The sequence below is a fragment of the Furipterus horrens genome, unplaced genomic scaffold, assembly GCF_987537825.1.
Source record: "Furipterus horrens unplaced genomic scaffold, mFurHor1.1.pri manual_scaffold_6, whole genome shotgun sequence".
Taxonomy (NCBI): Eukaryota; Metazoa; Chordata; class Mammalia; order Chiroptera; family Furipteridae; genus Furipterus; species Furipterus horrens.
In genome coordinates, this window is record NW_028327176.1 from 170,456,027 (window position 1) to 170,468,532 (window position 12,506).

Sequence of the window (12,506 nt, forward strand, 5' to 3'; positions counted from 1 at the left end):
TTTGCGAGCCTGGGCAGACGGCGGTGATACCGACTGAAGTAGCAGACAGAGAAGGGGCGATGATTTAGGTAGGATGCGCAGTTTGGGGGCAGTCAGAGATATCCGTGGAACATCCAAGTTGAAATGCCTGGTATTTGAAGCAGAGGTAAGAAAAGTGGATCTAAGGAAAGTGGAACAAAGATGAGACCATGAGTAAGGTTGATCTAAAAGAGGTAAATGGAAGGCTGTGAAGGAAACTGAAGGAATAGTATAAGGGAAATCAGGAAAGGATGGTGCCAAGGGATAGTTTCAAGAGTGCTGTGTTACACAAGTCTAGGTGAGATAAAAGAAGAACTAAAAAATGTTCTATAATTTCGCAAATCATCAGTGATATGTTAGGAGAAGCTTTGGTGGCTAAGGCCACTAAACACAGATTGTAGAGTGTGCAGAAATAAAGCAGTTCGCAAAAAGATAAGCCCATCTTTTCCCGACCCATTTAGGGAAGATTATCAAGTCAGTGGAGGGCGTAAGCTGAGGGATAGCAATATGATATAGAGGGGTAAAGAACAGCTTTAAATTGAGCAATACAAATGTTAACATTAAATATTAAGCACACAAGACTCCCTTCATAAACCTTATTACTATCTGCCTGCAGCTTATCATAAGGGAGGATCTTTTGAAGGAGATATTAGTCCCAGCTTCTAAATCATACTTTCCATAAGTTGTTGTAATACTCAGCAGGCTGTCTAACAACTAAGACCGAGCCAAGATCCTGTCATATGGTTACAAATTACACAGGGTGGAGCAAAAGTGGGTTTACAGTTGTGAGTATGTAAAATGCGGTTTATTCTTATATTATTATTAATTATCGTATTTTCCATATGAACACCTGTAAACCTACTTTTGCCCCATCCTGTATAAGGCAGAATTTGAATAAATAAGGCTGCATTTATTGTATAGTTTAAAAGAATAGATATATACATATGTGCTAAAAGAACTGACAGTGCCTCTAGCTGAGAACTACGATAAAGTCTCATAAATTTATATCTGGACAAGGTTCCTTTGGGGTTCATATGGACCACTATAATAATTTACAATTATCTAGGACATTTCTGGAATCAATGGTATGGGTATTAAACATTAAAATTTTAATGTGATCCATGCCACCTTCTCAAAGATCGGTTTCTTTCCTAGTCACTGTCTCTATATATTTATTAATTCTCTCAATACAGAGTCTCTAAGAACTCTATGTGCTGGGAACTGGTGACATTATGAAATACAGTTTCAAGAGAGTGACATATTTAATGCAAAGATATGTGATCAAATAAAAACTAAATAATGTTCAACAAATTTGCCAAAAAGAAGGCACTGCTGACTTTGAAAAGCTTAACAGTCCATGGGACATTTAAAGGCAAAAATGCTATGAGATACATTACTGTTTCCTGAGTGCAGCTTACAGGAAATACTGAAGTTCTGCACAAACCTTAGCATTAAAAGGAACGAAAGAAATTTTTAATAGGACCACAAGAAGGCAATGCTTACTATTTGAAAGTGACCTTTTTAGGTTTTCTGTTTTTGTTTTTTTTCCCCTCTAATTCAGTATAGAGGGGTACGGAAATAACAGTAGGTTATTTTAAAAGGTACATTGGACCAAGTGATTTGCAAGGTCACTGTAGAATTACTTCCTCATCACTGCCAACCTGGCTGCCATTTAGCAGTCAGACTGCACCTCTTCTAAAGCTCTTCTCTAACTCCATGAACTTGTGACTTACCTGGGTTTCAGAGCATCTACTCTATGACACATAGTCATGTAAGTAATATGTTTACATAGAAACTGAACTGGAGGGCAAGGACAATGTCTAATTAATCTGTGAATGCCCTTTATAATGGCAGTGCCAGGCATTTCACAGACACAAATATTTGTTGAATGGATGGATGTACAAAAGGAAAAGTTTTATAATAAGATAGTACAAAATAGGTTAATTACTCAAGAGTTTTTATAACTCAAATTTATGTTTGAAGTTAGAAAAATACCAGAAATTAAAAATTTATACAATTAAGATTTTCTTTTTTACAAACATCAATCTTTTCATGCCTTTTATCTCTGCTGAAATATCCTATAGACACCATATTATACATAGACTACTGCAAGAATTTTCTACCTTGACCTTCCAGTATATATATTTGTACCCTCTCTAATCTGTTCTCCATCCAGCGAAGTAATCTTTCCAAAACGTAACTCAGTTTATTTTGTCCTTTTTAAAATTCTTCAAAACTTACCATTCATTGCCCCTTACAATTCTATAATGGCTTTCTGTGGCTATAATGGCTTAGAAGACCTTGTATAATCAAGACACTGCCTACGTTCAGCAATCTCTTCAGTTACTCATTTCCCCCTCAGTCTCTGTCCTCCAGTACCAGTGGCCTTCTTTTGGCCGAGTACTGCAGGTCCTCAAATAATGTTTTGTTAAACATCCTTTTGTTACAACATAGTGAGACACCACAGGAATTTAACTCCTGTTCACATCAATTATCCTATGATAAAATGGATTTCATTATATACATCGTTTCACTTAAAGTTGCAGAACCTATAGTCAACATTGAGGTCTTACTGTACACCTTACTACTTCCAACATCAGGGTCTTTGCATATACTGTACCGTCTACTTAGAACTGTCTTTTCCCTACTGCTACAATCTAGCTAATACTCAGGTTCAATGTCTCTACCTGACGTTTCTCTGACCCCACAGGCTGTTTTCATCATTATAATAAATGAAAAATTGTATAATCAATTGTTTTGTGTGTTTTTCTTGCTAGAATATGAGGTCCACAAGATCAAGGACGTTGTCATCTTTGTTCACCGACTACAGCAGTGACTGGTACATAGAAAGAATTTAATAAATATTTGTTAAGTTGAATAAATGACAGCAGGGCTGTGTCTGTCTTTTACGATGCTGTATTTTTAGAGCCAAAGAGCATACCTGGCACAAGCGGGCACTCAATAAATGTTTACAAATCCGAATAAGTATCCCTGAGCTTGACTGAATAACCCTCTACCGTTGCGATCTTACCTTAGATCATAACTCCTTATATGGACCCAAACTGAACTTGAAAAAAGCAGCCAATCAGATCTGAAGATTATTTTAAAAGCATTTAAACAGATGAAAAACATACCTTGAGAAATGCCCAGGCAATTTTCCGGAAGCCACATTCTTGATTTCGAATTTCAGAGTTATTCCTAATTTCATCCATGCTCAAGAAATCAAGAATCTGTAAATCAATACTTACAAAATTACTTCACAGAAGACTAGACTAGCTAAAATTTAATATTTTCTAACAACATATTATGAAAATGAAAAAATAATTTGTTTCCTTACGTTTTCCTTATAAAGAGGAAAAACATTTTTATCTAATTTCATTAACCTTTAAGTTAATTCATACTGTTAGTGAGGGTCCACTTTTTTAACTTTTTTTATTAATAAATTTTTTATTAAGATTTATTTTAAATCTGAGACAAAAATATTAATTACCTCAATATAGTCTAGGCATAAATACACCAGGCACAGAATACTTAAATGTTGATCATTTTTTAATGTATGAGAGCAGTGTTTGAAGGACCGTTTAAAAAACTCATGGCCTTGTTTATCTCTGGTCCTTCCTTGGATCATCCTCCTGAAGTTGGGGGGTTTTCTCTGTGTATATAACTTGTAATTAGGCTTCTCGAGAAAATTTCTTTCACATCTCTGTCCTGTCTAGATGTCAAAGCTCATAAATTTGCAACCAGCCTTCCATAAGAGACTATATGTATTCTGGGAACTTGTCAAAAATTATCACTTTGAACTTACTGTTGCTTATCAAAAGTTCAGTTGAGGTAACAAATCTTTATAGAAGAAGGCTTTAAAAAATAATATGGACTCCATTCATCCCTGTTCTTTATATTCTTAAATCTGTCTTCAGATGTAATACACACCCAATAAAAAAACACTGACAATATAATAAAAATACATTACAAAGTAAAAATGACTTGTAATCCAGACCCAGAGACGATCAAAATTAACATCTAAACGTTTTCAGGTTTACATGTATCTAAACCTTCTGGTTCACATGTATCTAAACCCTTTTCTGAGTTTTCTTAAATATCTTTCTATTACTACAAATCCAATGCTATTTCAGACTATTTTGATACACTTCACAGTGGATATCTATTTAAGTCAATTCATATATATGTATATTATCATGGCATGGCTGCTTAGTATTCTTCTGTATTATAAATACCATAAATTTAATATAAGCCATTATTTATTTATCGAAATCTTTCTAATTGAAAAGACATGTCTCTGAAACTTTTGCTATTATAGAGTGCTTAAGTAAATATCCTTGCACATACATTTTTGTGTACTTGTCATTTTTCCCCTAGGAGAACTACTTGAAGTGCAGTAAGTTTTAAAGACTTCTAGTAGTTATTATCAAGTTGTCCTCGATAAATCCTTAAAAAGTTGAAATAAAAATTAACTTTGTAAACAGTAACACATAATGTTAAAACTTAAGAAGCACCTAAAAGTGGTTATAATCCAACAATCTTTCTTAAATCTCATATTACTAAAATGAATACAAAAGATTATAGTAGTAAATGACAAATTTTTATGACAAAGTTCCTTGACATGCAAATTATACCACTTTTTTAAAAAAAGTCACAGCTGTGTGTAAATTATATAAATAATCACATGTGAAAGGTGTAACATTTGTTTCATAAACATACACAGATCACATAAAATTTAAGGATCATAAAAGCAAATAACTCTACAAAATCAATCATTGCTTCTGGTCATGCCTTGCTCTTCCCATGCTAAAATCCACCACCTTGCTTCAACTGGAAGGGGATTTTTCTACTTCCCTTTGCTTATGGAGAGATAATATGAATTAGTTAAAAGAAATGTGGTATTTAAGTTTAAATTAGCTTCCAATACAAATTACCTGCACTTAAAGTTGGAAAACTAAGAAAAATTACACTCCTAGATTTCCTTTGCAATTAGAATAGCATGTCGGCTAAAGCTTTTCCAAACTGTTTGGATCTTCCACTTATCCTTCACACCTAAGAATGATCTGTGTATGTTCACCTTCGTTTCGCTTAGTAATACACAAACTCTTACGGCATCTAATATTGTTAAATGAGTTTATATTTCATGAATGGGTTAAGAATGGAGGATTACATAGATACACATTAAATTCAACACTTCAGTTAATAGTCATGACATTGTTGTAAGGATTAAATAATAAGAGTAAATCCAAAGGCTAACTACTTATACTCGTAAATGCTCAACAAATATGCTATTACTCATATCTCTACTGCATATTACAAACACTAAATAATAGAGATTAAATTCTCTCACTACTTCGTTGTATATTGAACTACTAAAACAAGAGCTTTGCAATTGGCCCTCTGTATCTGTGGCTTCTGCATCTGAAGATTCAACTAACTGCAGATCACTTATATATTTTTCAAAAATCCCAGAAAGTAATATTTGAATTTACCATGCACGGAGAACTATGCTGAATCAATGTGAATGAAGTGATGTGTAGACATATCTGCTGCAGCAAGTACAAGTTATATGCAAATACTGTGCCAATTTATATAAAGGACTACAGCACCCACAGATTTTGATATCTGCAGAGGATCCTGGAACCAATTCCCTGTAGATACTGAGGGATTATTGTAATAACTAAAATTTAGTTTAAATTGCTCTATTCAATTCATACCTCGAAGAACAGGATGACTTTAGGGCTCTCATCAAAAGTTCGAAGCAAAGAGGGAAAGTTTTCATTAAAAATAATTTGTTCCTCCCACTCTGGAAGCCTTGATTTTAACTGTTTAAAATCATATGGCTGGGTCATAATAGGAAGGATATAATCCACATTGTCTTTTTCAAAGTAAGATGAAACAGGCCGTTCACTGTTCAAAAAAAGATATTTCTATTAACACAATTCTTTATAAATTTGAGAATGTGAGAAAAAATAAAATTAGAGTAATTAGAGGCAATTAGAAATAATGAATAGCTATGATACATAAGGAAAAACTACTTTGTCCATCTAGAAAACTATAAATTTTATGAGACAAAAGTGTATCCATTGGTTTCACATTATTATTTTATTATAGAAATGTAAAGTGAGAGGTATGATTATACCTTCAGCATGCAAAGCTGGAATAAAGCAACTCCTTCAGAATCTTAAATGAGTTTGTCATAAAATAGTACATTTCAATTAAGAAAATGAGCCCAACAGGAATCTAAACCTTTCAAGATGTATCATATCTTCTTTGTATGCTGTAAGACAACTGAATAAATGAATGACCCTTTTGATAATCCTCATGTTTTTCAACCTTGCCATCTTTCCAAGCAGATTGTTTTTGTTTCCTAGTTTAATTGTGTATTTTATTATACTTTTTATTTGGGCCTTCAAGCATGTATCTATAGAAGTAATAGTACAGAAAAAATTAAATTCAAAATTCATTTACCTCACCTGAGGCCCAGGTAACATTATTAACTTCAAAACAAAAATATGAAGTTAGAAAACTAATGCATTTACAATGCAACATAAGGTGATTTACAGTGCTAGCTTAATGTCATAAATTAGTCATTCAGCTTGGCAGAAACTCCCTAAATCCCCCTCCACTTAAAATGAATCACTAAATTAACAGATACTCTCCATTTCTTCTACAAAACATATTGATCAATATCAATGGTTGGTGAACACCTACAACTAGCAAATTTTTCTCCAATACAAATCCATAGCCCTACTTGCAACTGACTTTCAATGGCAGAAAAGAGAACTTCTACTGTAGACATTTCAATTCAAGGGTTGGATGTGTAATTTAAAAAATTACCTGTCATCTTTCTTGACATATTGACCAGTATTTTCATCAACCACATGAATTTTTACCATCGGGTGAGATATCATAAAATCTGACTTAAGTCGATCAGTTCGGTGAATGTAAACTCCCAGGACAAGGTCATCATCAAGCAAACATTTGGGATAAACTGGACTGTCTCGACTTGTTATTTCATGAACACCATCATCACCATCCGTGTCTTCATTATCATCTGAAACTATAAGCATAGGAGAAAATGAACATTATAATTAATGTTCCCACACAATATACTCAACAATATATGCTGACTTTTCATATAACCTGATCTTATGATTCATGGTTAGTTTTTTTTATTCATAAAGAAACTTAAAGGAAAAAGAAAGAAAAAGCCGGACAATAGCAGACTTACCTTCTAAGAAGAAAATATTGCACTAACTAATGTATTAAAATAACGAGTCATTCTTATTTTTCCTAACAAGGACCAACAACAAAGGAAAAAGAGAGCAAAGATAAAAAGTAATTTCATCTAGGTATTTTCTAAGTGGAATATATATCACTCAATTCAGTTATAACTGTAATTTATGCTTCTGGGCAGGATGTAGTAGGATGTAGCAGGTCAATGCTTCTGGTGACAAAAACTTGAAAAGCTAAATGAATTACAAAAACCTTGTTTTTAAAAACATCAGAAAAGTGCCGAAACAATGTATAGGAGATGGACTAAAACTCTGGATGGGGAGAATCATTCAAAGGTAAGCTGATGGAATGGCAGCTGTTTTAGTCTCTGGGGACATTTGCTGATTCAGGGCATGAACTGAGGATCAGCATTTGGCCCAGGTAAGAGGTCACTATCAGGTGAAAGAGTAATGAGAAAAACTTAGTGGTTGCATGGGGCTACATTGACAAAATTGGAGACTTCAGGGGCCTCAAACACACGGCCAGTCTCCCCCTCAAGACATTTACCAAATTTTGAAGCTGCACGGGGCAGAGACTAATGGACTAAGCTGAAAACCTCTGAAGGGCAAAACTCAACCTCCAACAGTCTCTTAGGGTTGAGGAAATAAATATGTCAGGTTCTCAATTTAAAACACCTGGAAAGCTCCATATTAGGAACAGGACAAATCAGAATCTTACCAAGACTACAACCCAACCCTAACCTAGCTCAATTCCTCACTGGTTGAAATTGAAATCAGTTGCCTACCCTAGCTGCCTAAGAGAACAAAGAGGAAACCCTTTCTAGTGGAACATAAACATCATCTGGAGCCTCTAGGATTCTATACACAATGGACAACATATAATAAAAAATTACTAGACATAAAAGAGGCAAGACTATATGACCAATAATGAAGAGAAAAGCCCAAACCAGAAAACAGAAACAGACCCACAGATGATCCAGATTGGATTAGCACATAAGGATTTCTTTTTTTTTTTTATACTCATCCAAGAACATGCTTATTGATTTTAGAGAGAGCATAATATTCATGATTCTATCTATATGAAAGTAGAAAAGCAGACAAAATAAACTGTGTTTGATGTCAAGACAGTATTTACTCCTGAATGGCAATGAACCAGAAAGGGACTTGAGGGAACTTCTCACTGTTTTTCAACTTGGATGACAATTTTACAGGCATGTTCAGTTTGTGAAAATTCACTAAGAAGTATGTTTATAATATGTGCACTTTTTAAAAATTTAATTACAGAAACCGCAAAACATCAGCAATTATATAATCCAATGAGTAAGTATCACAAATCCTAAAACTGCCTATTCCAGTCCCAATTTTTGGCCAATTAAATGGTAACGGAAAACAAACACACACAAAAAAAGGATCTAAGAAGTGGAAAAAAGACAAGAGTAGTAAGTAAAGAAAAATAAGAGGAAAGACATGAGTAAAGAGGCAGATTGAAAGCAAGAGAAGAAAAGGAAAAGTGAGAAGGACATAAGCTGACCTAGGCTGAGGAATTAGGAAGACATCATGTTTGACAGAGCCATGCAGCCTTATCATGTAAAATGTTTACTGGCTGTTGACCATTTACTGCTTTCAACAACTATGAGTCTAAATTATTTAGGGTTCTAAACTCAATGGTAGAAAGAAGAAATCCTCTATGCTATAATAGCTACAAAATTAATGTCATTCTAAAGCTGAATTAAGTCAGGAATTAGAGCTGATTCAAGTAATACTGATTCAAATAACAGTAACTCATCTCAGAAGGTCACAGTTACAAATAAATGACTTTTAATCTAGATGAATTGAAGAACAAGTACCAAATATTCTATATTGGATTTTTTTTTTATTTTATTATATCCTTTGGGACTAATTTTCTTTAGTTTTAGGGACTAAAAGCCCTAAAATAAAGTTATGTCTACCAAGAACACATTTTTCACTTAATTTGTATAACAAACCTGCTTTAGGCTTCTTTTTCTTTTTCTTTGGTTTGGATTTTGTGTCATCTTGTGCGCTGTCTTCTATGTTTTGTTCCACAGAAGTTATTTCAACATCTTGATGATTGTCTGGAGTAACTATTCCAACCAGACCTTCCTTCTTTTGTTCACCTTCAATTGTGTCATTAAAAGGCAATGTACTGCAAATACAACCCAAGTACAAGTCATTACAAATATATTATTACAGGCAAGGATAATCCTAAAATCAATACTATTTCCAGCTAGGAGATATGTATGTTTTCTTTTGCACTAAAATGGTTAGCTGTCAAACTAGGTATTATGGGTATTATTTTACACTTGGTGATGAATTATACACCCATGAGCCAAATTAAACTAAGCTCTAAGCTCCAGGGAAAAATAAAATTGTATCTTATGACCAGTGGATCTGTTTTTACATAGGATTGATCAAATGCTTCCTCGCCCTGCTGCCAAGTAAATGCTTAATGACCAAATTTCTAAAATACTTTATTTAAAAGCAAAAAATGCATCCAGAGTTTATTCTGTTTACAAAAGGCTTCAGAGAGTCAACCTTCAATTTCTATTAAGTGCTCATGTTTTCCAGCAGCGAGTGTGCCACTACATTTTTAGAAAGTTATTATTAAATTTAAAATTTGCATCACATTAACTAACAAATGGTAAAGGGGTAGCATCTCAGAAGCACACACAGTTGTAGCAAGAAAACAGCCTATTAAAGTTTGTTTGTAATTTATCAAGTAAAAAATCTACCTCTAAGTAATCAAAAATTGACTCCATATTTCAAAAAAAGAGGTTGAGCAATAGAAAGATTAGAGAAATATTTCAAATTAGTCATTTCAGAAAACCATATTTTATCACATCACCAGGTACTATTACTTAAAGGGAGTAATACCCTTTGCATGTCATTATCGTGTAAGCCATGGTTTTACCTAAAATTCATGAACTAAATTTATTTAATAGAAAGCATGGCTTCCCAATTCATACGGTAGCTATGAGAAGAGGATTTGTAATAATATACTGTGGCAAACAGCCTCTAAGGTGGCCCCCAATAACCGCTGTCTCCTAACATTCACAGCTTTGTGCAATCAACTTACCTTGATACTTCCAATAAACAAGACTATGACAAAAGTAATAGGTGCTACGAATAAGATTATGTTCCAAAAAGACTATGAATGCTCTCTCTCTCTCAGCCCTTGCTCTGGAAAAGCAAGTGCCTATTGTACTGGGTAGCCCACATGATGAGGTCCATATAGCAAGGAACTAACGTGCCTGGCTCAAAGCCAGGCAGGACCTGAAACTTGACAGCAGTTACATGAGAAAGATTAGAAGTGGATCTTCCAAGTCTTCCAACAGCAATGTCACTTGGCAGATCCACCCCAACCCAGGCAAGTCTTGAGATGATTGTTGCCCCAGCTGACATCCTAAGGGTAGCCTGTGAGAGACCCTGAGTCAGAGATACCTCATTAAGCCACATCTAGATTCCTGATTCACAGAAATTATGAGACAGTAAATGTTTGATGACTTAAGCTGTGAGTTCTGGAGTAGTCTTTTTTGTTTTTGTTTTTGTTTTTTTTTATAGCAACAGGTAACTAATAAATATATGAATATGTCCTTGTAGTAACTCTGTGTGCCTCCTCTTTGTTACCACTGGTTATCTAGCTTTTGATAAGAGGGGAATTATTAATACAGACTGTTCCCACCTCCAGTTGTTTAACTAAATATGGATTACAGGAAACAAATTATGGTAGATAAAGGATATTTTTTATTTTGGTTTCCCCAAGCAGAGCCATATTCATATGAGTATATGCACAGAAGTTCACACCTCATATGCAAGCATACGTATCATATACAGAAAAAGAGTAGATACCAAATTGCTAACAGTGGTAATCTCTGAGTGACTGGATTGCTTTTATTTTCTTCTTTGTGTCTGTGTGTGTCCTACAAACATTATTTGTATTTTAAGGGAAAAGGACTATATTCATATATCCAAACAGGCATTTGTAACTCAAAAATGGGGAAGTAATTAGGTTTCTATTATTTAAAAGCAGATGTAAGTGAGTAGGTAGGGGGACAGACTTTGGAGCAAGACTGCCAAGGTTTTGACTCAGCTTCTTACTGGTTCTGTGACATAAACTTCAGTTTTCTCATCTACAAAAGATAATATTACTATTCCTCATTGGGTTAGTTAATTCTTATAAAGCATTTAGCACATTGCAGGGTTAGCCGTTATTACCACACTGGCAACGTGTCCAAATGAAAGTCTTAAGAATTTTCTTTGTGAAACTACAGATACCACTTAAAAGTAGAAAATAATAGCTTTTCGGAGAACATTTTATATTTATCAATGTAAAGTACCTTGTTTCAGACAGGATTGGGGCTTTCTTTTTTTTCTTTCTTCTTTTTTCACTGTTTAATTTGTCATCATGCAAGGAAGTATCTGAGGGAAAGTAAGTCAACTGTTCTTTGAGTTTCCTTCTTATTTTCTTCTTAATCTCCTTTGCCATTTCTTCAGCTACCTGGAGCTGGTATGACTGCTTCAGTTCTTCCTCATCTAAGTTATTTCCTTTTTCTTCATTTGCTTTCTCACTTTTCTGATTAGCAACACCTGGCTGTGAGTTGGTTGGTGCTTTCTGATGTGCAGAATCCACCTCTGCGTCCTGTTCCGTCTGTTGTGTAGTCACCTGGCACACTGTTTTTGCAACCGTATTCGCCTTTTCTTGCTTGTCTTCCTCTCCACTCACATCATCATCTGGATTTTCAGTTGTTGACTGTGGGTCGCTTGGCTTGTTTTTGACTCGCATGCTGTTCTTTGGGTTATTAGTGTTCGCAGCAATTACTAAATCACTTTTAGTTTCTTTAACTTTCTGAAGATTGCTTCCAACGGTGTCGAGCTAGGAAATGAAGACACAGTAACAAAGTTTCACTAAGCATGGTTTAGTTATGTAAAGATAAAACACAATGATTAGTGTTCAACAATGTGTAATATTGGAAAAATTATTTCATTTTTCACTTGAACATAGCGACATTCTACACTACAGCATCTGATAAGCACTCTTCTAGTTCACTGTCCCAGCACTAGATTAGTAATTTCTCAGGGTAACTTCTGATAGATGAGTTAATTAACATGTGAAAAAATACTTAATGACTTTTAATAATTAATTGCTCAAATCTCAAAAGTTATTTTCCTCTTTGGCAGAATGATCCATATTCTAATTTAGAGAAACCAGTAAAACAGCCACTGAGCTAAAGC

The 12,506-nt window shown here is 34.3% G+C and overlaps 1 protein-coding gene across 2 annotated transcripts in view; it reads right to left on the minus strand.

Moving 5' to 3' along the window:
- The window catches only part of AHI1 (Abelson helper integration site 1), a 170,448-nt gene extending 158,373 nt beyond the window's left edge, over positions 1–12,075 (minus strand). For both annotated transcript variants that reach the window (XR_016511655.1, XM_090279880.1), the window contains exons 1-5: positions 11,612–12,075; positions 9,242–9,420; positions 6,859–7,081; positions 5,736–5,928; positions 3,153–3,248 (exon numbers count right to left, since the gene is read on the minus strand). Coding sequence is in view for 1 of the 2 variants with exons in the window: in XM_090279880.1 (XP_090136006.1) it covers positions 3,153–3,248; positions 5,736–5,928; positions 6,859–7,081; positions 9,242–9,420; positions 11,612–12,057 (1,137 nt within the window). In the remaining variant the exon portion in view is untranslated. The remainder of the gene's footprint in view (positions 1–3,152; positions 3,249–5,735; positions 5,929–6,858; positions 7,082–9,241; positions 9,421–11,611) is intronic.
- Positions 12,076–12,506: the final 431 nt, after the last annotated feature.